The sequence below is a fragment of the Mustela nigripes genome, chromosome 5 (genome assembly GCF_022355385.1).
Source record: "Mustela nigripes isolate SB6536 chromosome 5, MUSNIG.SB6536, whole genome shotgun sequence".
In the NCBI taxonomy this organism is placed as follows: domain Eukaryota; kingdom Metazoa; phylum Chordata; class Mammalia; order Carnivora; family Mustelidae; genus Mustela; species Mustela nigripes.
The window spans coordinates 104914666-104936487 of NC_081561.1; the positions used below are offsets into that span (position 1 = coordinate 104914666).

Here is a 21822-nt window from a genome sequence, read left to right on the forward strand (position 1 = left end):
ATAATTTTTAAAATTCATTTTAAATAAGAAGTTTAAAAAAAACCTCAAATCGATGCAAAAGAATACAAAAAACTGGGGATTATAAATATGTGGATAAATATTTTCACATGAATATAAATTTTCTATCTTCCTTTAAAAATTTTTAAATAGACTATTAAAAGCAATATTAATTAAAAGATAATAGTTATAATAATACATCACTGGATTTTAAGATACATAGAAAAAATGTAAGACAAAATAGCAAAAAAAGGTTGGGGAAGTTTACTGTTTTTAAGACTCATATAAAGTGGTATAATGTTATTTGAAAGTAGAATGTATTCAATAAGATAAAGATGCATGTTATGAATCAGAGAGAAACTAAGGAAAAAATATACAACAAAGAGGTTTAACCAAACGAAGGGATAAAATGGAAGGTTATGAATACTCAATACAATAGACTACAGAACAAAATCAATACAACAAACCAACTGTCAATGAATTAAAAACCATACCAATGAATATATTTTTATAAAGGGTAGAAACATTTCAATTAAAAGTCAGAGATTGTTAGATTAGATCAAAAAGCAAAATCTAGCTATATGCTAACTATGAGAAAACTATTTTAAATGAAATAGAAAAACAAAGACACATTAAAAGTCAAAGGTAGAAAAAGAAATACCACTGAACTATGCTTTAGAGATATTGGTCCTGGCTCCACAGATTTCTCTAGTCCTTTTCCTGTCTTCCTAATTGGTCTACCACCCACTCCCAACAAATGAGGTAGCAGCACACTTTCAATCATTTCTTAGCAGCTCAGACTGTAACACAGGCAGTTCACTCTACCTGACCAAAGCTCTTTCAAAGATATGATTTTCTTTTTATTTTTCTCCTATCAATGTCTTTATTAATAGTTATATTATCTTTCCAAATATGTACATTTTTAAACCAATGAAATTACCTGCCAGTTCATGTTTCGATTCATTCTCATGTTTATCTTCACTTAGATCTACATTATCTTGGTTACTGAAAAAAAATTTAATTTAGTATTTAATGTTAATACATTTCCATGTAATCTTTCATGTAATTAAAAAAAAAAATCTCTAGCATTATATTTTTCTCCTCTAACAAAAACTAAAAATTTGGAAGTTCTAAAAAAAAAGTTTTGAAAATAAAGGATCCTCAAATTGTAGCTATCAAATTCATACAAAGAGGGAAAAAATGCCATATTTCTTAACTTTGGTATACAAAAATATATACAATTTTATACATAAGTGTGTGCATTTACATGTCTCAGGGCCCAGATATCCTTTCTACACTAAAAATTAGAAACTGACTACATGAGACCAGTGAAGTCTTCATGGAGCCAGAAAAAACATCAGGTTCAGCATTTACCTGTTAATAAGCAATTTAATCATGATACAGAGGCTTAATAGGAAACTTAAACCAACAAAAACTCAGAAAAGTAACAAAGGAGACTGAGGAAATTTCAATGATATTGGGTTAGTTCATATACTGCTTTCTTTCAAACCAAGGAATCCACCCTACTTTTTTCAGTCTATCAACCCTGTCTTTAGTGAGATTATCAGCAAATCCAAGAAACTACAGAACTGTAATAATAATAGCAGCAAACAATATTGTATACACAATGTTATTTAGCACTCTGACTAGCCTGTCCGAAAGCAGAAATATCAGTAGTTAAGAATACTGTTAAGAAATAAAAAGAAGCTAAGAAATATTACAAAGGGGCCAAAACTTGTAGCCAACAAGCTTGTGTATACTTAATCTGTGTTGTTACCATTGGGAGAGGCAATCACTATGGGCCCTGAGTGACCCTGCATGTTCTTGTGGGGTACGCCAAGAACACAAGGCACAAACCCCTCTTTCCTAGGTTATTTCCCAGGATTGTGTTTGCAGAGAGCAACTTTGAGAGATGAGGCAGTATCTCCTTCCAGAAAAGAACCACGCTTATTTCCTCTTACTATAAAAGCAATGGATTAGGGCACCTGGGTGACTCAGTGGGTTAAGCCTCTGCCCTCTGATCAGGTCATGATCCCGGGGTCCTGGGATTGAGCCTCGCTTCGGGATCTCTGCCCAGCACGGGGCCTGCTCCCCACCCCTCAAACCCCCCGCCTGCCTCTCTGCCTACTTGTGATCTCTCTATCAAATGAATAAATCTTAAAAAAAAAAAAAAAAAAAAAAAAAAAAAAGCAATGGATTCCCCAAGCTCAGAGCTCCTCTCCTGTAAAGCAGCCCACTGCCCATGCAGACAGCCATCATGGACCCTTCACAAGCTTTATGGAGCATGGGGGAACTGATGCAAATGAAGATAAGACTCAGATATGGTTTTTATTGTGAAAAATTAAGTCCTTTGTTTCTGACCCAGGAATCTTGTGTCTATTGTCAGCATCCATAAAATGGCAGGGTAAATCTTTAGCTTACAAACAGGGTAAAAATCTGAAACCCTACACAATTCATCCATGGTCTATAAGAAACTCAGCATCCTAAGGAGACCAGGTACTCTAATAACCAGAGGTTATGATTCTCCTCACCCTTAATTTAATTATAGTTTGGTGTTCTTAAAATCTTATTGTAATTTGGCTTCCATTTATAATTTTAAAAGGCCAAAGGTCTACTGTACTTACAGAAGACCAGCTCAGGCAACTAGTAGAGTTTTCACTATAAATGAGGTTTCCTGATAATCATCATTGTCAACTATATACAAAGGAAGGACAGAGATAAAACCTGTCTTTACTTCCTGGTTCATTCTTTCTTTTCTGTTCTTTTTTCCTCTGATTTTGTAACAGCTAACTGAACTCCCTTATTTACTTCAGCTGTGGGAAATCACTTAAGAAGTTACTTTTCTAGTAAAGTCTTTTTGCAGTGTGCCATTTGTCTCAGCAGCATCACAGGTATGACATTTCAGATATCTGGATGCAGAGTGGGCTCTTAAACACAAATCAACATATTCCATTCACATATAAGGGAAACCATGATCAAAATAATGAACCAAGAAAAGAGATAAAAATAAAATTTAACACTTGTTTGTTACAATATTTACCCACTGAAGCCAATGCATATACTAGTCTTTCAAAAATACAGAAAAATATAGAAGTCATTTAATGATTAGTTGATCTTATATATACATTACCTATGTAAAGCTTTAAATTGTGTAGAATCATTGGAATCCAGTTCCTTATTTAATCTTGAATAGTCAATGGAAGACGTTAAGCCTTCCTCAAGCCTGGCAAAAAATTGCTCTTTTTCTTCTTGTTCTTCTAATGTGTCCAATCCCAATCCAAGAACACTATGATTGAGTTCAGAAACTACTATCTCTAAATGAAAAGGACAAATATATTTTATTAATATGCAGAATTCTGATAATATTAATTTTAATGATGCATTTATTGATATTATTAGTAAAATTAAAAAAAAATTAAAACATACTTTAATCTCTCACCCACCACATATAGACTTGTACTCATAATCAGTATGTAAGGTTATATGGCTTCCCTCAAGATCTAATTCTAAACCTTTCAGGAAAGTATTAAGAACATCTACATGCTTCAGTAAAGGAGGTTCCAAGATACAGGTTAGTTTTCATAAAAATTTTAATTATAGTATAGTTGTTATAGTATTTAATTTAATTAAGCATAGTAATTAATCTGTCAACTCATATCCCTCACATCTTACCATTTGTTTCTAAGCTGTCAATACTTAAGATGGAGGTTCCACTGCTCTGCAGAAACTGAATCCTTTCAGCAGACTCCTCTTCTACTTCCATAATAGGCTGAGAAGGCTTCTTTGCTTTCAGATAGCTTACATTTGTTTCAAGCAGTCCTAGGGATAGGATTTAAGATATAGCTGGATACTTATGTTCAGAAAACTGTTCTGACCACTATGTATTAACCAATAATGCTATTGTACTAGCTTTTCCCCCCATTATGCTAATTTTGTGGACAGTAGCTATAAAATAAATCTGGTCTATTAAATAAGAATCCATCAGACCTAAAATTCACAAAAGAAAAATAACACTACTATTTATTTGTGCTGTATCTTAGTCAACAATCTCAGAAGTTTACATGAAACAAAATTTTAAAAATTACTTTGAAGCACAATTATTTAACACAGTACACCATGCCACTTTAAAGAGTATCTTCTGCCTTACGTGAAGGAAGAATAGAAAATCACCAGGTGAACTAGAAAAGGGAGACAACCCCAGGTAGGATGAAGACAAGGTACAATGGGTCAGTGATGGGAGGGGAGGCCACACTGGAGGATGCAAAAAGGCCAGTGAGGTTGAATCTAGAGAATGAGGGTGAGTCCAGGTGGAAATGAGCCCAGAGAAGGAGTCGATGGTCAGATACTCATAGCCACAGAAAGTGTTTTTCTCTTTATGCCCAAAATACCGGAAAACACTGAAACAGCTATGCAATATTCAAAATTTGTCATAGTAGCATACATTTGTTATAAAAAAGTGAAAAACGGAAAAGTTAAATTTTCACTATGTGATATATACTAAGGTTAGAAGAGTATCGCTTTTGCTTAGAAGTAAGTCTTGTTAAGAAGTCACAAATTCTGAACTGGCGGGGATTACCCTAAGTGAAATAAGTCAAGCATTGAAAGATAATCATCATATGGTTTCACTCATATGTAGGACATAAGACATAGCTCAGAGGATCACAGGGGAAGGGAGGGAAAAATGAATGGGAAGTCATCAGAGAAGGAGCCAAACCATGAGAGATTCTTTTCTCTGGGAAACACACTGAGGGTTGTAGAAAGGGAGGTGGGTGGGCGGATGGCGTAGCTGGGTGATGGGCATTAAGGAGGGCACGTGATGTGATGAACACTGGGTGTTATACACAACTAATGAATCACTGAACACTACACCGAAAACTAATGATGTAATATCGGCTAACTGAATTTAAATTAAAAAGAACAAAAAAAGAAGTCCCAAGTTCTGACTTCAGTTTCCTAATTAGTGTCCTCTCAGAAAGGATTCAGAATCTGTTTTTATGGCTTTGTGTGAATAATGGTTTTATAGATAAAATAATAACTTCCCCAGTTGCATAAAATCAAGAGATGTTATCTATAGACACCTCAAATACAGAAGTGCACACCATGGTTGGGGTGCTGTTATGGTACCTATGAGGGTCTCACTCTGGCTCTGAAGCTGGACTCAGGGATGTGACCCACACTAACTGAGCTTACAAAAGACTAATGACCAAAACCAAGATCCAATTTAGTTATTCATAATGAAGAGTATGACCAGTAGAAGGATTAGATTGTTTCATCCTCTAGGCAGATGTTTTATCCTTACAGCAAATGAAAGAGTAAACTGTAAGGCTAAAGTAGCTCAATGTTGATGTTTAATGGTATCTAAGATTGGTAATGCACTCCTCTCCGCAAGAGGGTGTTTAATTCCCCCTCAGAAGTTTCTACACTCTTCATGGCAGGAATCCTCTCTTGTCTGTATACTAGTGCCTAGTATGCACAACCTAACATGAACTCAGAAATGTCAGTCATTGAACCAGGGACCAGGCTATGTCCTTGGGTGGAGAAACCCTCTCCTCAGTATTTAAATGGTTACTGTCAAAATTTGCTTTTTAAATACCCTTCTTGGAATCTTTTACTCGTCAAATCCACTCTGACTGATAAATTCTTTCTTAAAAATTGATACCTTTAGTCAGGTTACATTCAAATGTTGGTCCTAGTCTTTCCCTTTGGGATGAGTATGCACATTCTAGCTCTGATTCATGACTTTCAAGAAAGAGATTTTAATGCTAATGAAGTCTCAAATCTTTGTAAACAATTCCAATAGTACTTCATCATATAATATTCTTTTCAAGCACCAACAGGTAAAAGATTCTAAAAACAAATTCTTTACATTCATTTCCACAACTTCGCAGCCATTAACTTTAGCACTGTTATGTGGTTGGGGGATTTGTGAAAAAAGATACTGAATTTTTCAAGAAGGCAATTCTTATGGTTTTAACAGAGAAACAACTCCCAAATTTACTCTAACGTTCATTTATTAAATACATTTATTATATATTTACTGTTGGAGTCAGGGGATACAAACAAAAAGAAGTATTTCCTGCCCTCACAAAGCTCCCAACCTCATAAACAGCCCTGCAGGTAATGACTATCAGCACAGTGTGTACGTGCTATTAAGGTGTTTTGAAATTAAAACAAAGGAGAAAATAGTTATGCTGAAAAGGGAGCTGGAAGAGTTAGGGAAGAAGGATGAGAAAAGACAGTCCAGTGGTGAGAAAGCAAACACTAATGCAGAGACAGAGTCAATGATGTTTCTAGGAGGTAGGGAATAACTGAGTATGGCTGGGGCACAGGAAGCTAGAAAGGAGGGTCCTAATCAGAAGATGATGCAGAGCCTCAGCTGTCACATTAAGGAACCTGGGCTTAATTTCACGGAGAAAAACAAAAGCTTTGGGGCAAATCTCCCCATCCCCACAAGGATATAGAAATCCTCTAAGTTTACAAAATGCTGCTTAATGGTCTATAAATAGTAAAGCAGTACAAACACAGGTTAACAGAAGTAGTCTGGGGTTCCTTGCGGCAATATCATATACAGCAGGTATACCAAAGCAAACACTCCAGAGACTCGTCTTCCATTTGTAAAGATGTGACTAAGAACAGTTTTGAGAAAGGTATACACATATGTCAGGCAGGTTCATTAATGAGTTCTTTACCATTAAGGCAATAAATTCCTCTTGTTACTACTATTATAAACAGACTGTGATAGCAAAAATCTAAAGATCTGTTAAAATCTTTCTAATGACATTAATACACTGTCAGACTTTTTATTAAGTCATCTTAAATCAATTTACCTTTATACATGACAATATAGAAATACATGTGTATTACTTTTCATCTTGAGTAGATATAAAATTATCCAATGTAATATAACCTGATAATGCAGAAACATCACAGATTCTCAATTATGTAACATTTTATATGAAAATTCAAACTTCAAAAAGTCACGCTACTAGTATTATTTTCTTTATATACATACAGTCCAAAGGCAAAATCCTAGAATTAAAAGTCTTGACTGACCCCTTGTGGTCAAATAATTTGGAATAAAAAAATTGGCAATATTTACCACCATCTTCAAAATCATCGTCAGTTATCCACCATGGCACTGCATCCTTCTTTTTCACTTCTCTTTTAGGTTGTCTAGGTGTTTTGTTTGAATTGTCAAAAGAATCATCTGAAAGCTAAATCAGATATGAGCTACTGAATTAAAATTCGAGAATCCCAGATTCATCACTAAAAATGTTTCTTTCAGTTCTTTCAAAGTTCAGCTATCATGAACATAAATAATATGTTAGTGATAATGTATAAATTGGTATTTTCAGAGATAATGTATAAATTGGTATTTTTAAACATATGTGGCTAAAATAACTTAAAAATTAAGTATACATCTTTGAACATCAATTTCATAACCAGAGTTAAATAAGTAAACTAACCAGGGAGAAAACATCAACAATAACAATAAAGAAAGAAAATTTATCAAGAAACTTGATCAAGAAGGGGAAAAAAAGAAGTATGCAATCCTCTCTCCTAGACATTCTCTAGGGTCTAAGAAGAAATAATGATTGAGCAAAGTAAGCTAGTATCACTCTCAAAAGAGCACAAAATTCTAAAATCAGATGAACCGAGTTTCAAGTGTTTACCAAAAAAATTAGCATTTTGTCACAATAGATAATAGACTTTTAAACTTTTATTTGTCCTTTTCTACTCTTCAGCTCCAAATTTCAGTACAATCCTAAATCCACTACTCTAACCCTAACTGACCCACCGCCACCGCCACCACTCTCAGTCAGTAACCTGGCCTCTCTCTTCAGTGAGAAAATAAAGACCTTCAGTCAAAAACCACCCTCTTTTCCCTCACTCCACCATTATGTTCACCTGTAAAGACACTGCCTTCCTCTCAGAAAAGAAATTCTTTCCTCCACGCGAAGGAGAACTTATAGAGGGGTCAATCACTTCCCACCTTTCTAGGTTCTAGAACCTAGGTCATCCCATGTCATCTCCGTATCTGCACTGCCTCCTCTCTCCCATCCCTTCTTCCCCCAGGTCAAAACCTGCCATCTCCGTACCATCAGGCCCTAGCACAACTATGGAATGGAAGAATGAACGTTCAGGTCTACTCTACTTTTTTTTAAAAAAGCAAAGCAAAACAAAACATACAAGATCATTATTCCTACCTCCCCTTGATTCTACCTATTACTTTTCTTTTACATACCAATTTCTTGAGTATACTGTTCAATCCTTTAAAATGTGGTTCCCATCCCAAACAGCTCTCCTTTAGGTTCCAAAAGCCTCCTAAACACCACAAATAAAGGACCACTGCCAGTCATCTTCCCTGATCACATTATGGAATTTGATACTGGTGACCAACTCTTCCTGAAACTCTCTTTGATTTCACAGCATCATTTCCTCCAAGTTATACTTCAGCTCTGTGGCCTTTTCTACCCATCTGTTTTAATAGGTCTTGGTTCTTTTGCCCATTTCTTTACCCTAGACTTCCCCAGGACTCTGTGCTTGTCTATTTTATCCTCACTCTACACCCTTTTCCTGAAGAAACCAACATTTATTCCGTAGCTGCTATAAAGCAGGATGAAGCCCTCTATGCAATTCAATCAAGATTTATTGATGGGGAAACAAGCTCAGAGAGATTAAGAAACTTGCCCCACCACTCGGCTACTGTTAGTGTTATAAGACCTGGGATTCAAACCCAGATCTGAGAACACCTGTCTACTTTCCACTATACTATATAGTTCCCCAACTGAGACAATGTTGCCAAGATGCCCTTCTAAACTTCCAAGATGATTAGGACAAATTTCTACCTACCAACCATTCAACTCTATCTCAATGACTTAAGACAATGTCAATTTTAAAATGTTCAAAAAGAATTCATTGTCCTACCTGACAATCAGGCAGGAAGAGGGGGTAAAGGGAAGAAAAAGTATTCTTTATCTGAATTTTAGCTCCATCGCTTTCCACTCAAGTCTCTAAACTTGGGTCATCATCTTGAAATGTTCCATTTCTCTCTCCTCCCTATATCTCACCATTCACCAAATTCTAACAATCTGCGTCAGACTCAGTCTATTCCTCTGAAGCCCCATGGCCAGATAATAATATGGAGGGATCTAGGTTTTGGGGCCAGACAGGTCAGAGTTCAAATTTCAACTTTAAAATATACTAGCTGTTGCTTAGGGAAAATTATCCTCTCTTTTCAGTTTACTCATCTGTTAAAAAAATATGCTATTTCTTCACATGTTTAACACATGCTATGTTACTTTGCTCAATCATTATTTCTTCTTATATCCTAGAGTATGTCTAAGAGAGGATTGCATACCTCTTTTATCCTCCTTCTTGATCAAGTTATAGTACCACTGACCTTGCAAGCTTGTGACAAAGGTCAGAAAATGAAATGCAGCGTGTTCACTCTACTATCTAATACATAGTAGGTGTTTTCACTTTTGATAATCTTCACACTGCTTTCCAGATTTCTATCATTAAAAACAAAACACAAAAGCTGGTCCCCAGAGAATAATGTGCTGGTGAGCATATGGAGAAACTGGAATCCTAATATACTAATACACAGCTGGTGGGAATGGAAAATGGCACAGCTACTTTAGAAACCAGTGGCTATTCCTCTAAAGGTTAAACACAGAGTTACCATATGACCCACCATTTCCACTACTAGGTATACACACAATAGAAATGAAAACAAACATCCACACAAGAACTTGTACATGACATTTCATAGCAGCATTATTTATAAATGTCAAAAAGTGAAAAGAACTCACAAGTTCATCAACTGTTGTGTGGATAGACAAACAAAATGTGGTAAACCCATACAATGGAACGCTACTCAGATATAAAAAGCAATTAAGTACTGATACATGCTACCACACGGATGAACCTTGTTTCAATTATCCTGAATGGGAAGAAACCAGTCACAAAAGACCACATATTGTATGATTCCATGTTTATGAAATGTCTATAATAAGCATATATTCAGAGACAGAAAGTAGTTTAGTGGTGCTGAAGGCTGGAGAAGAGGGTAATTGCTAACGGGTACAGGGTTTCTTTTGAGAACAATAAAAATGTTCTCAAAGTGATTGTGATCTCAAAGTTGCATTGCTGTGAACAAACTAAAAACCATGAACTTTACACCTCACATTTGTTTTTTTTTAAGTAGGCTCCACGCTGGGCCTTCCGCCTCACCCCCAACATGGGATTCGAACTCATAAACCTGAGATCAAGACCGGAACTGAGATCAAACATCAGATGCTTAACCAACTAAGCCACCCAGGCACCCCTGAATTGTACACTTCAAATCAGTGAATTGTGTGGTGTATGATAACTCAATAAAGCTTTAGGGGAAAAAAAGCTTATCCCACCAATATCCTTGTAAACAAAGATATGTAAGACATATCATTGAACAAATTATTTGAAAAATAACTTAGCAAAATGACTAAAGAAGTTAGCATGACTCTAAAATAGTGGTTTTCATTATTAAAAAAAAAAAAAAACAAGATGCTGCCTTATCTGAATCTCTAGCATGAGATAAATTCTTTTATAGTTGAGGCTAAATATGAGAGAAAGAGTGGGAGGGAGGGATTGTGTTGAAGGGGAGGTAAATGAGGGGCGGAAGAAAAAAAAATTGGCCTGTACTTGTTTTTTATCTTTTATAGTGAAAATACTTCCTATAAAGTTTATTTTCAAAATGTACCCATATTTGAAATTAAAAAATCAGTTTTCAAATGGGAAGTGAAATTCTTAACCTCAGTGTCTATTATATCCAGACAATCCTTAGATGCTTTTTAAAATCCTTACAACAATCCTACAAAGTAAGCATTATTTTTCCCTGTTAATGAAACTGAAGTTTTCTACTACATCATACATCTAACTCCCTTTATGAACAAGAATGTTAGTGTAATTGTTTAAAATGTGACTCTCCTGAACACTATATAAATAGGCTCTGTGAGGCCTATTTACATAAATACATAGGATATAGTGCCCTCTAATTTATTCATTCAGCAAGTATTTATTAAGCATCTATTAGGTACTGCAGGTATCATAATCAACATAGAGCTGTCACATCACGAATCATACATTCTTACAATGGGAGGCAGAAAACAGACCTACACAGGGAAAATAATGAATGGTGCCGAGTGCTACACAGAGAATACAATACATGGTACACAAAGAAGTCATTTGCTGGTTACATTTTTATTCAATAAACAGAAAAAAAAAACCACCTTTCTGTGGTAGTGATATTTAGGATGAGATCTTTAATGATCAGGTGACGAACAGATGGCAGCAGTGAACAGGGAGATGTATTCTGGAACAGGATAGATATATTCTGGAGAAGAGTTGATAGAGCTTGGTGATGGACTTGTGAAAATGAATACAAGAAACCTCACTATTTAAAACACAACTGGGAGGTAAGCAGGGGAGCTCTCATACCCTATCAATTTGTCATCAACTGCAGACTCCAACAAAGAAGAGTGTCTTGCATTTTCCAACAGCAAGAAGCCTACTTTACTACCCCAGCAGGAGGAAGGAAGGTTTTTCTTCGTGCCTGGCAATAGTTCTACCAATGAGAAGCCATCACCACCCCGAACTCTTGCTTTCCTCCAACAGAATTTCATTCAAAGAAGACCCTCCTAACCTCCTCCTTTTCTCTATAAAATAATGTTCCTCTCCTTTGATCACAGGTCTTGCCTAGGGTTTTGCCATAGTTGCGTGTCCCAAACTGCAATTCTTTTGCCATTCCCAAATAAATGGTAAAACAACTGGCTGTTTTTTTGAGGTCATTACTTGGGTGATCAGAACGGGATCTAGGGAAGACTCCAAAAACTCTGAGGCCAGTGGTTGAACAGGTAGGTACCTGTACCCACCGAGGCCAGCGAATTCACTGCTTTCTGAGCTTGGAGTTTGAAGGTAAGTCTTTCCTGGATCCAAGCTCTGCTCTCTTTGTGTTTTGAGTTCTCTGGCTTTACTCAGAATCTTTTTAAAAGCTTTATATATATTCTTTCTATTTTTGTGAAGGCTTTGGTCATCCTGGTGAGTGCTCATGTGTTTTTCTGAACTTCTGGTATTAACTAACAGGACGCTAATCTCAAACTCTCTCAGGTCAGCCCTCCCCCTGGGACCCTGGAGGGCTGTATTCCTTCTCCTGCACACTGCTGATGAAGTAGATCAACTTGGCTAAATTTAGAATTTCAATGATGACCATGGGGGGGCTTCTGATCTCCTCAAACTTACTTTTCTCAAAACCAAATTAGAAGACCATACCTCTAAAATTAAACAAACTGAATGAAATGCCTGTTTTAACTGGTACTTGGAGGCTTCCAAACAAATTTAGGACTCCAAAATTGTCTCTCTGCAAAATACCATTGCTAAATTATCTGAGGCTACTAAACAACTTCGAGAAGTCAAAAGGGCTTCTGAGTCCTCTCTCCCTCCTGGGTATTCCTCTCCTCAGGACACACAGCAGGATCAGGCCGCTCCCTGGCTGCTACCTTCCTACTTCCCCACAGCACCACCCCCAGCCTCTCCCTACCCTTTCATTCCTCAGTCTAATCTTCTCTCTGAATGTCCCTTCTTCCCCTAACCTCTCTGATCTCCCTCCCTCTGAACCTATCAGAACCTGCCCCTTTAAAGTTAAGCCCTCTAAGGATCCATACTCCTGGACCAAAGCTGAACTACAGGCTACAGTCAAAAACTTTCCCAAAGTTATTTAGGATCCTCATAGATAGATTTGCTGAGGAATTTAGCACAGTTATTCAAACTTATCGACTAAGGTTTCTCAGATTTTATATTAGTTCAGATGCTTGTTGGGGAGGGCCAGGCCTAACTCTGGATGAAACTGGTTTGACAGAAAAGTCCTGAAAGAGATTCAGAAAAATCTCTGACTTTTGGCGCGAGGCTGAACACTCGCTAGAAGTCTTCACAGAACAATGACAAAATCTGTTCCTAAGCCTGATCATTCAGGCTTGCACACAAGAAAACCTGATGAACCGGTTTATGATTATTAAAACTGACTTCAGATTATTTTTAAGAAAAACCCCAGTCTTCCTTTAGATGTCAAATCCACACAAGTAGCCTTTACTCCCATGTTCATTAACTGGCTAAACCACATCTTTCCCTTCAAGTTAAAAGGATGGGGATGAATGGGAAACTAGGTCTGCCCCAGATTTAGTTAATATAGCGAACCTCAGCTGGCTCACACCCTAGATGACTCTAATAAAAGTAACACCGCTAAAATCCTTAATTTTCATCTACAACAAATGGAGGCCCCTAAACAAACCCCAAACCCTCCTGGATGTCTGCCATTGTTGCAAAAAACCAGGACACTGGAAAAAAGACTTATAAACTTAAGTGCTCTAACCCATCTTTCCTATGGTTTCCTAATCCTCAATGACTGGGCTCTGAGAACTACAGGGGCTTGTCCCAAGTCTCAGTCGGGTTACAGAAATAACCCTCCATATTGGGAATGAATTTCTGTCTGTCCTCACCACCACTGGAGTGACACTCTCACTGCGCAATGCCACCACTATAAAGCAGCTCCTGCCTTAGAGAAGCAAAACCGTTCAAACAGTGAGGTTCCAGTCTCTACATCTACCCCCTTTTGTTTAGGCCCTTTAAGAGATATTCAACCTTTTTCCTTAATTCTTTCACACAGTTCACTTACTGGGCTGAGATTTCTTAGAAAAAATATCACGCTGAATTTCTTTTTTCAAAAAGAGGGAAGTAATTCTAGAATTTGATAGAAGCAACCAAAATAGCAACCAAGAGATCCTTCAACATCTCTTACTTGCTCTGTCTCTGACAGTACTGGAGCTAATTCTAAGGACACTAACCATCTGTCCTTGTTGGATCAGTTACCATCCTCCTTATGGATAAAATCCTCAACTGATTTTTGGCAGAATACACAAAGCACCTCCTACTAAGATTCAAATAGACCCCTCAAAATATCTCCCTAGAATTAATTAATACCATATCAAGAAAGAAGCCCTTCAAGGCATCAAGTCCATAATAGAAGAGGATAAGGCTCAGGGACTCATTATCACCTGCACAAGTCCTTGTAACTCCCCTATTTACCTGTAAGAAAACCCAGTTAGCTGAGAATAGAAGTTTGTCCAGGACTTATGAGCAATAAGTAACATTATCTTCTGGCACACTCTTGTTTCTAACCTCAATATGCTACCAGCTTCTATTCCTACTGAAAGCAAGGTTTTCACTGTTACTGATCTTTGTGGTGCATTTCTTAGTTTTCCAGTTGATAAGGCTAGCCAGTATCTTTTTTGCTTAACTTGGGAAAGAAAACAAAACATTTGAAAGTAATGCCCCAGGGTTTTACTAAGAGTCTTACTTCTTCCAAACCCTAAAAGCTGACTTAGATGATATAAAGTTTTCTGGAGGACCTACCATGCTTGTTAAAGATGTAGATGACTTGCTTCTCTCATCCCTTTCCCAAGCCTCTTCCCAGGAGAACAGCATGTAGCTGTTAAAACTTTTTGCCTTAAGGAGACAAAAAGTTTCCAGGGAAAAATTGCAGTTTGCTCAAACTCAGATTCAATATTTAAGGCATCTGATCTTGGAATGCGGGTTTGTTTGTTCACACATTTATTTATTTTTTAAGTAGGCCCCACAGCTAACATTGATCCCAATGCAGGGCTTGTACCACAACCCTGAGATCAGGACCTGAGCCAAGATCAAGAGTTGCTCAACTGACTGAGCCACTCAGGCACCCCAGAACAGGGGTTGATTTAGATACAGTTGGGCTTTGCGGTATGTTGAACTTCCCCAAACCTAAAACAAAGTGCCAATTACAAGGTTTTCTCAGGGTAGGGAACTGCAGTCAAAAACTAGACTCCAAACGTCTTTTGTATCACCCAACAAACCTGACCCTATTACTTGGGAAGATCAGGATGACATAGCCTTTGGGGCCTTAAAGAAAATAGCTCCTCTTTCTCCTTTCTGTATATGAAAAGGAAGGCAATGCCCTTGGAGAACTCACCCCAAAATGAGGAAACTGTTATGGACCCACAGGATAGTAGAGCCACCGGCTGGGACAGCCCCTGCCTCAGAGCCATTCTTGCCACTGTCCTTTCGGATAAGACCACTAAAGAAATAGTAACAGGATTCCCTTGAACCAGCCCACCCATGACGATTTACAGATAACTCTAACCAATGTAGATTTGTCAGTTTACTGATGGGTCTTATTTAAAGGACAAAAATGGTACTGTTTTGGGTATGCAATTGCAAACTCCTTTTGAAATCATCCAGGCAGCACCTTTCCCTTTGGCTACTTTGACCCAACAAGCTGAATTATATGTTCGTGCTCCGTCGTGTACCTTTGCCAAGGGTAAAACTGCAAACATCTATACTGACAGTCAGTATGTCCTTTGGGCAGCTCATGACTTTGGAATGTTATGGAAACAGCAAGGTTTCCTTACTTCTAATGGGAATAAAACTACAAATGACTTATGTACACAATTTACTAGATGTCAAACGTTTGTCAACTGTCCTGGCTATTACTAAGACCCCTGTGCATTCCAGACTTGACTCCCTGGAAGCCAAAGGAAACTACCATGTTGATGTTTCCATTAAAAACGCTGCTTTTAAAGGACCCAATAACCAAACCTCTGTCATGGTCCAAAGGGATATTGCTTCAAATGATAATCTAGAAAAACTGACAAAAAATGTCCAATAATTGGCCCCAGAGAAGGAAAAACAATATTGGAAATCAAATAATTGTTGGTTTGATAAGAAGAGAGAACTCTACCTTGAGACAAATAATAATCCAGTCCTGCCAGAGTCTCAAAAATCTCATTATTAACGACCACACATACATTAATTATTGCTCTACTGATAGGATGACAGCCTTAATCAATGCTGATAGAGAAATATTAATAAGGCCACAGAGTGCCTACTTTGCTTGCCCCACCTGTCTAAAATACAATTCGGGAAACCCATCCACACCACCTCCTGGCAATTTAAATTGCCTAATGGACCATTCAAAGTTGGGTAAATGGATTTATTCAGCTCTCTGCCTTGAGGATATGTTTTTGTCTTGGTTTGTTTTCTCACCGATCTGAAACTTCCCCTGCAGATAGGGTACAGTCTTACCTGTAGCTAAAATCCTATTAGGAAAGATTATTCCTGCCTGAGGAAGCCCTCTCAAGCTTCACAGTGATCAGGGAACGGTCAAGTTCACAGATAAGGTCTATGCTGTTTGGCCAGTTCTACAGCACTATCGCTGTGCTTACCACCTTCAATCCTCACGGCTAGTCACACCAAAAGGACCATTAAGACTCAACTGGCAAAATTTGTGGCGACCCCTCAAGTAACAGGGTGAAAAGCCTGGCCAAAATTGGGTCCTGCTAGTAATGAGCTGCCCAAGCGAGCACACGATTGGGGCCTTCTAAGTCTGAGATCCACCTCCCACTGTAACTCATTAACTCTTACATGCTTTGAGACACTCACAGGGCACCAGATGCACCTGGCTCTTGCCTCATATGATCCACAGCTGATAAAAGGAGATCTACTCTGGTATTATAAAGGCCTCATTGCTTATGTTGAGAACAACCATGCTTTAGTAGATCTTCACAGCACTCTCCTGGGAGACAAAGGCCTTAAGCATCCCATCTTGCAACCCAGAGATTTTATCTACTACAAACACACTTCAAAAAGTTCTCTCTTGGGGCGCCTGGGTGGCTCAGTGGGTTAAAGCCTCTGCCTTCGGCTTGGGTCGTGATCCCAGGGTCCTGGGATCGAGCCCCACATCAAGCTCTCTGCTCAGCAGGGAGCCTGCTTCCCTCCTCTCTCTCTGCCTGCCTCTCTGCCTACTTGTGATCTCTCTCTCTCTCTGTCAAATAAATAAATAAACTAATTAAAAAAAAAAGTTCTCTCTTCAGTCTTGTGGGAGGGGCCCTACCAGGTACTGTTTACCAATCCTTGTGCCACCACATTTCAAGAAACACACTCCTGGACTCACACGTCACATCTAAAGAAAGCACTAACCCAGACTGGACCTGCACACCAACTGGTGACCTGGTGGTTTCCAGGAATGAAAGCAGACATCTGATAAAGACCACTTTCCCAAAAGGACTGGACCAGGCTTATTGTTTGTTTCTCTTCTATGACAGATAAAGCTCTTACTGCATTTACCAGCTGCTGCAAAAGGGGGAATCTCTCTGACTGTGGGATCTGCCACCAAAAACCTCAGTCTGTCCAGAGCAATAGTGATCCTTTACTTTACCCTACCAGTAATTTTGCTGGACGCCCAATTGACACTGCATGCCTAAGCTGTTGCCTGGGTCTGTTTTATAAAGTTAGAATATTAAATCCACACATACTTGTTCCCTGCCTCAATTCAACCCAACCCTAGGTGGGAGAAACAAGATGTCTTGAATACGTGCGTAAAACACACTGTGGAAGAGCTGATGTAAGTTGGACCATTTGTAAGCAGGCTGCTGTACCCATATATTTAGAAGACTTTTAGTATGTTGAAACATGGTATTTGAGCCTTGGCTGAATGATGGTAATGCCTCTATACCGACAAATGGGTTCATAAATACTAATACTTATAAGGGAGCCCTGTGTGTAGCTCCCGGCTACTCCGCTGTATGTGGAGGTTTTGGTAATGTCCCCTATGCTCGGGCATTTAATTCATCGCCTTGATAGCTGAAGGATAAAAGGACAATGTGCTCTTGCTGTATTGACTCTTCTACTTTTGCTTCATAACAAACTACCACCTTCCTACTGGTCTACTTCACTAAACCTTCATAAGCATCTTAAACGAGAACCTCCAGCTTTGCCTCCAAGGAGAGAGCCTTTCTCCCTTCAGAGTAAGTACTAACAGACACAGCTAGAAGAGCTGGTTCAATTCTACAGCCAAAGCAATAGCAACGCAACAATGATTATTCAACTTGCTGGCTGAAGTAGTTTTGGACAATCTTATAGCTCTGCCTGCTGAGCAAGGAGGCCTCTGTGTGATAGCAGACACCACTTACTGCACATAGATAAACTCTTCTGAAAAGTAGAAACTCAACTGCACAAAATTAAGGGACAAGCACATCGACTACAACAAATTTCACATGACTTTCAATGGTCTTTTGTTCAGTTGGCTTTCTTCAGGCCAGAATCATGGTTTAGAACCATCATACAATTTGGAACTGTCATGCTGCTTTTACTTTTCTTGTATAATAATTTTCAAGTTTTGCATCTGTTGCTTGTCACACGGATGCTAGCTTAACACTTCAAGATGATCTCCAATGCGTACGACCTCAACAAGATATAGACTTTTTGGAAGGGGAATGCATAAGAATTTCCTTTCTTAAGCTTCTTTGTTACTCAAACATGGTTCAAAATGGGTTCTAACTGCTATGCACTTTCTGACATGGGATCTGACATCCAGGAAAGCTGTTTCCTGGCACTGAGACACAGATGACCCAACTCTTGGTCAGCAATGCTTGGGAGGAAAGATTTGGATCAAAACAGAAATATGAAAACAAAATGAAAGGAACTACATTTAAAATACAAATAGGTGGCCAGAAGGGGGAGCTCTCATACCTTATCTATCAACTCATCCTCAATTGCAGAACCCAGTAACAGGTGGGACCTGCATTTTCCAGCAGCGGGAAGAATGAATTTCTCCAAGCTAAGCAACTAGCTTAGCCAATACGAAAATACCACAACTCCGCCAATGAGAAACTGTGACCACCCTGAACTCTCTTTCCAACACACTTCCTTCAAAGAAGCCCCTCCCAACTTGTCTCCTCATTTTCTCTGTAAAGTAATGGTTCTTTTCCTTTGGTCTCAGGACTTGCCTATGGTTTTACTACAGCTTGCATGTTCTGAATTGCAATTCTTCTGTCATTCCCAAATAAACACCTTTTGCTAGTAAAATAGCTGACTACATATAAGAAGTGAAAGAGATCATTGAAAAAGGAGTTTCTGGTGACACAAATTTACAACGTAGCTTTTAAAAGGATAAACTTACCTCTTTCATGAATTGTTCAAACTCTTCATCCAGCTCTTCTTTGGAATAATGAGCCATAATCAAGAATCTTCACTTACGAAAGTAAACATTCCAAAGTATTTATAACATTGGAAACACTAAATAATGAGAAATAAATATGCTTTGAGGAAATTCACATCACCTCATAACAGCAACCAGATTTAAACCTCAGACATTTCTTTTACGATTTAGTTTATGTGCACAATTATTGACCAATAACCTTGACAAAAGATTCTAAATTCATGAATAAAACTGCTTTGGAAAAGCAGTTTTCACAGTTTTCACTGTACTTAGGGACCAGAATTACATTTTCATTGTTAACATCCACTTCTTGAAGGGTGGCCTCCACGGTATTTCCTTAGCCTATGGGGTGTATGTTATTTAATATCCCTGAAACAATCAGGTCCTCTCAAGGAAACTTTGAAAAATTATGTATTAGCAAGTCCAAAAGGCCCCCCCCCCCCCCCCCCCCAAAGCACAGGACAGAGTTCGTGCTGCCCTATCATTCGGTCAGTTATCAGTCCCTGTTAATACTTTGCAAAACAGACTGTTTCTGCATAGAGACAAAATGCAATTCATTAAGACTCAAAATCTAACCAAAATAAAATTAGTGGAGTATACACATTAAAACGAATTATGTTCCTGTAGGCGAGGGAAAGTCAACAAAACTATGCACACGTGACTTGTAACGCAAAGCTCTGCCCATCCCTCTAACGAACCCAAACAACTTGAGGTCTGTCCCAGCTTCTGGGCCACACCACCTTGAGGCGGCTCAAACCGCAGCTTCAATTCCCAGAGGCGATGCGAGGGGCTGTGTGTGTGGAGACATACCCCTCATGGACGGTATTTTCCCCAACCTGCAGAATAACACCTCCCCGCCTCTTTAGCATTTCTGATCAGTTCAGGGTGTGTGCAGTTAAGGCTTTAGCCCCAAGATCTTGATCCGAGACGGAGCCCATCTATGGGCTCGACTTGGCGGGGTCTCGGCTCCAGGAAGCGCGCGTTTCAGAGGGGCGGAAAGACAAAGACGCACTTGAACAGTGTGTGGGCGGAGGACGGGAGTGACCCGGAACACTAAAGCCCTGGGCAGCGGGTCTGAGGACAGTCTCCGTCATGGTCCACCGAGGGGGAAGCTTCACCTACCTCAGTCTCTGAATTCCGCGCTATCCCGAAGGTCTGCGGGAGCCAACAGTTACCAGGGTAACATACCTCAGCAGCCGCGCTCCCGGATCACATGACCGGGACTGGTCACGTGGCTTGTGCCCCCACCCCCGGGACCAAATTTGGTGTCTTTTTTCCTCTACGAGAAGGTGGCGATTACCGCGGCTCCGAATAATTTGCAGGGTAAGAGCCGTCGCTGCTGCACCAACAGAGACTCCGCAGCTTTCTCCGCGCTCCGTGGAAAAGTGGATTGAGTGAGCGGGTCTCGAGGGCGGGAACACAGGCATGCTGGGTGCTGTAGGCCCAGCCCGTGGCTTCCAGGGAAATGTAGTTTAGCTCCCCTAGTCCTTGTATTTCCGCACATCTCGTCTTTTCTCTCCCTGACTTTCTCTTGTGGTTTTGGCTCCGCTTTCTAAGCGGAAATTTTGGAAAAAATATTTTATTGGCTTCTTCCACGTGCAAACCCCTGAGAAGGCATTGTGAGAGAAACTCAGCTCGGTGAGACAGAATTCTGTTATGAAGATAGAGGCTCAGTTCCACCATCTAGTGGGCAAAAAATTGAAAATACACATACACACCCTCGATACTTCTCTCTGAGCATCTCTTTGGTTTCCCTCTACCCCTCACTTACTCCCGGTCTATGATGGTATCTTACAATTATTTTCTTGCATTTTTTATTTTTGCGCTTTCTTCTTCTAACACATAAACACGTTTCAGTTTCAGAGGACAGTATTTACGGTAGTAAAAGTAAAATGAACAACAGTTGAAAGGATTGCCACTGGCAGACACAGGTTAAGGACTTCATTATCACCAGCCTAAATTTTTCATTCAGCAAGTGTTATTGTGATACAAATGTATCCATGCCCGGAGCTGTGCCCTCAGATAATGATCTGAATAATGGAGGTTTTTTTTGTTGTTGTTTTTTTAAAGCTACTATTTATTGAACACATAGGTTGACAGGTGCTTCAATGAATGATTTCCTCTTAATCCTTACACTCTGCAAGTCAATTCAATTTAGCTTATGGTTTTGGTTTCTAATATGTGCTAGATGAACAAAATGATCATAATGCCTGACCTAATAGAGTCTTTGGTCTAACGGAGCCAATAGACAAATGATCAGACAATTGCAATTGCAATTCTGTATGACAACAGCTATGATAGAAATTGGTTGTGCTTAGAAAATGTTAGAGGTGGTCTCACCACCCCACCCCCACCCAGGAGGTTAGCTAAGGCTTCCTAGAGGAAACAAAGTCTAAATTGAAACCTAAACCATCTAAAGGGTAAGTAGAAGGTAGCAAGGGTTGATGAAGAGAAGAGAAGCAGTAGTCAGTCTGAAGAAATCCATGTAAAAAGATGGACACCGTCTCTATGAAGTTTTTTATAGATGAGATAACTGAAGCAGAGAGGTTAAGTGACTTGCTTGAAGTTATAGTGGCTGAACCAGAATTCAAGACTTGTTTTCACCTCCTTTCTTACCCAGCTTCTATTATTTCATTCTTCCAAAAGCCTTCTGCAAATACTTTTAACAGCCAGCTTTGCTCCAGTGCCCTTGGAGCATGCCTACTCAATAAAACACCAGCTCTGGAGCCATTGAATGTAGCTTGAGAAAATCACCCAAC

At 39.0% G+C, this 21822-nt stretch overlaps 1 protein-coding gene across 1 annotated transcript in view; it reads right to left on the minus strand.

Moving 5' to 3' along the window:
* CEP162 (centrosomal protein 162) overlaps positions 1 to 20288 on the minus strand; it is a 100704-nt gene extending 80416 nt beyond the window's left edge. The window contains exons 1-6 of the mRNA XM_059401012.1: positions 20186 to 20288; positions 19025 to 19140; positions 7097 to 7211; positions 3670 to 3816; positions 3128 to 3311; positions 938 to 1002 (exon numbers count right to left, since the gene is read on the minus strand). Of these exons, the coding sequence (XP_059256995.1) occupies positions 938 to 1002; positions 3128 to 3311; positions 3670 to 3816; positions 7097 to 7211; positions 19025 to 19081 (568 nt within the window). The 5' untranslated portion in view covers positions 19082 to 19140; positions 20186 to 20288. The remainder of the gene's footprint in view (positions 1 to 937; positions 1003 to 3127; positions 3312 to 3669; positions 3817 to 7096; positions 7212 to 19024; positions 19141 to 20185) is intronic.
* Positions 20289 to 21822: the final 1534 nt, after the last annotated feature.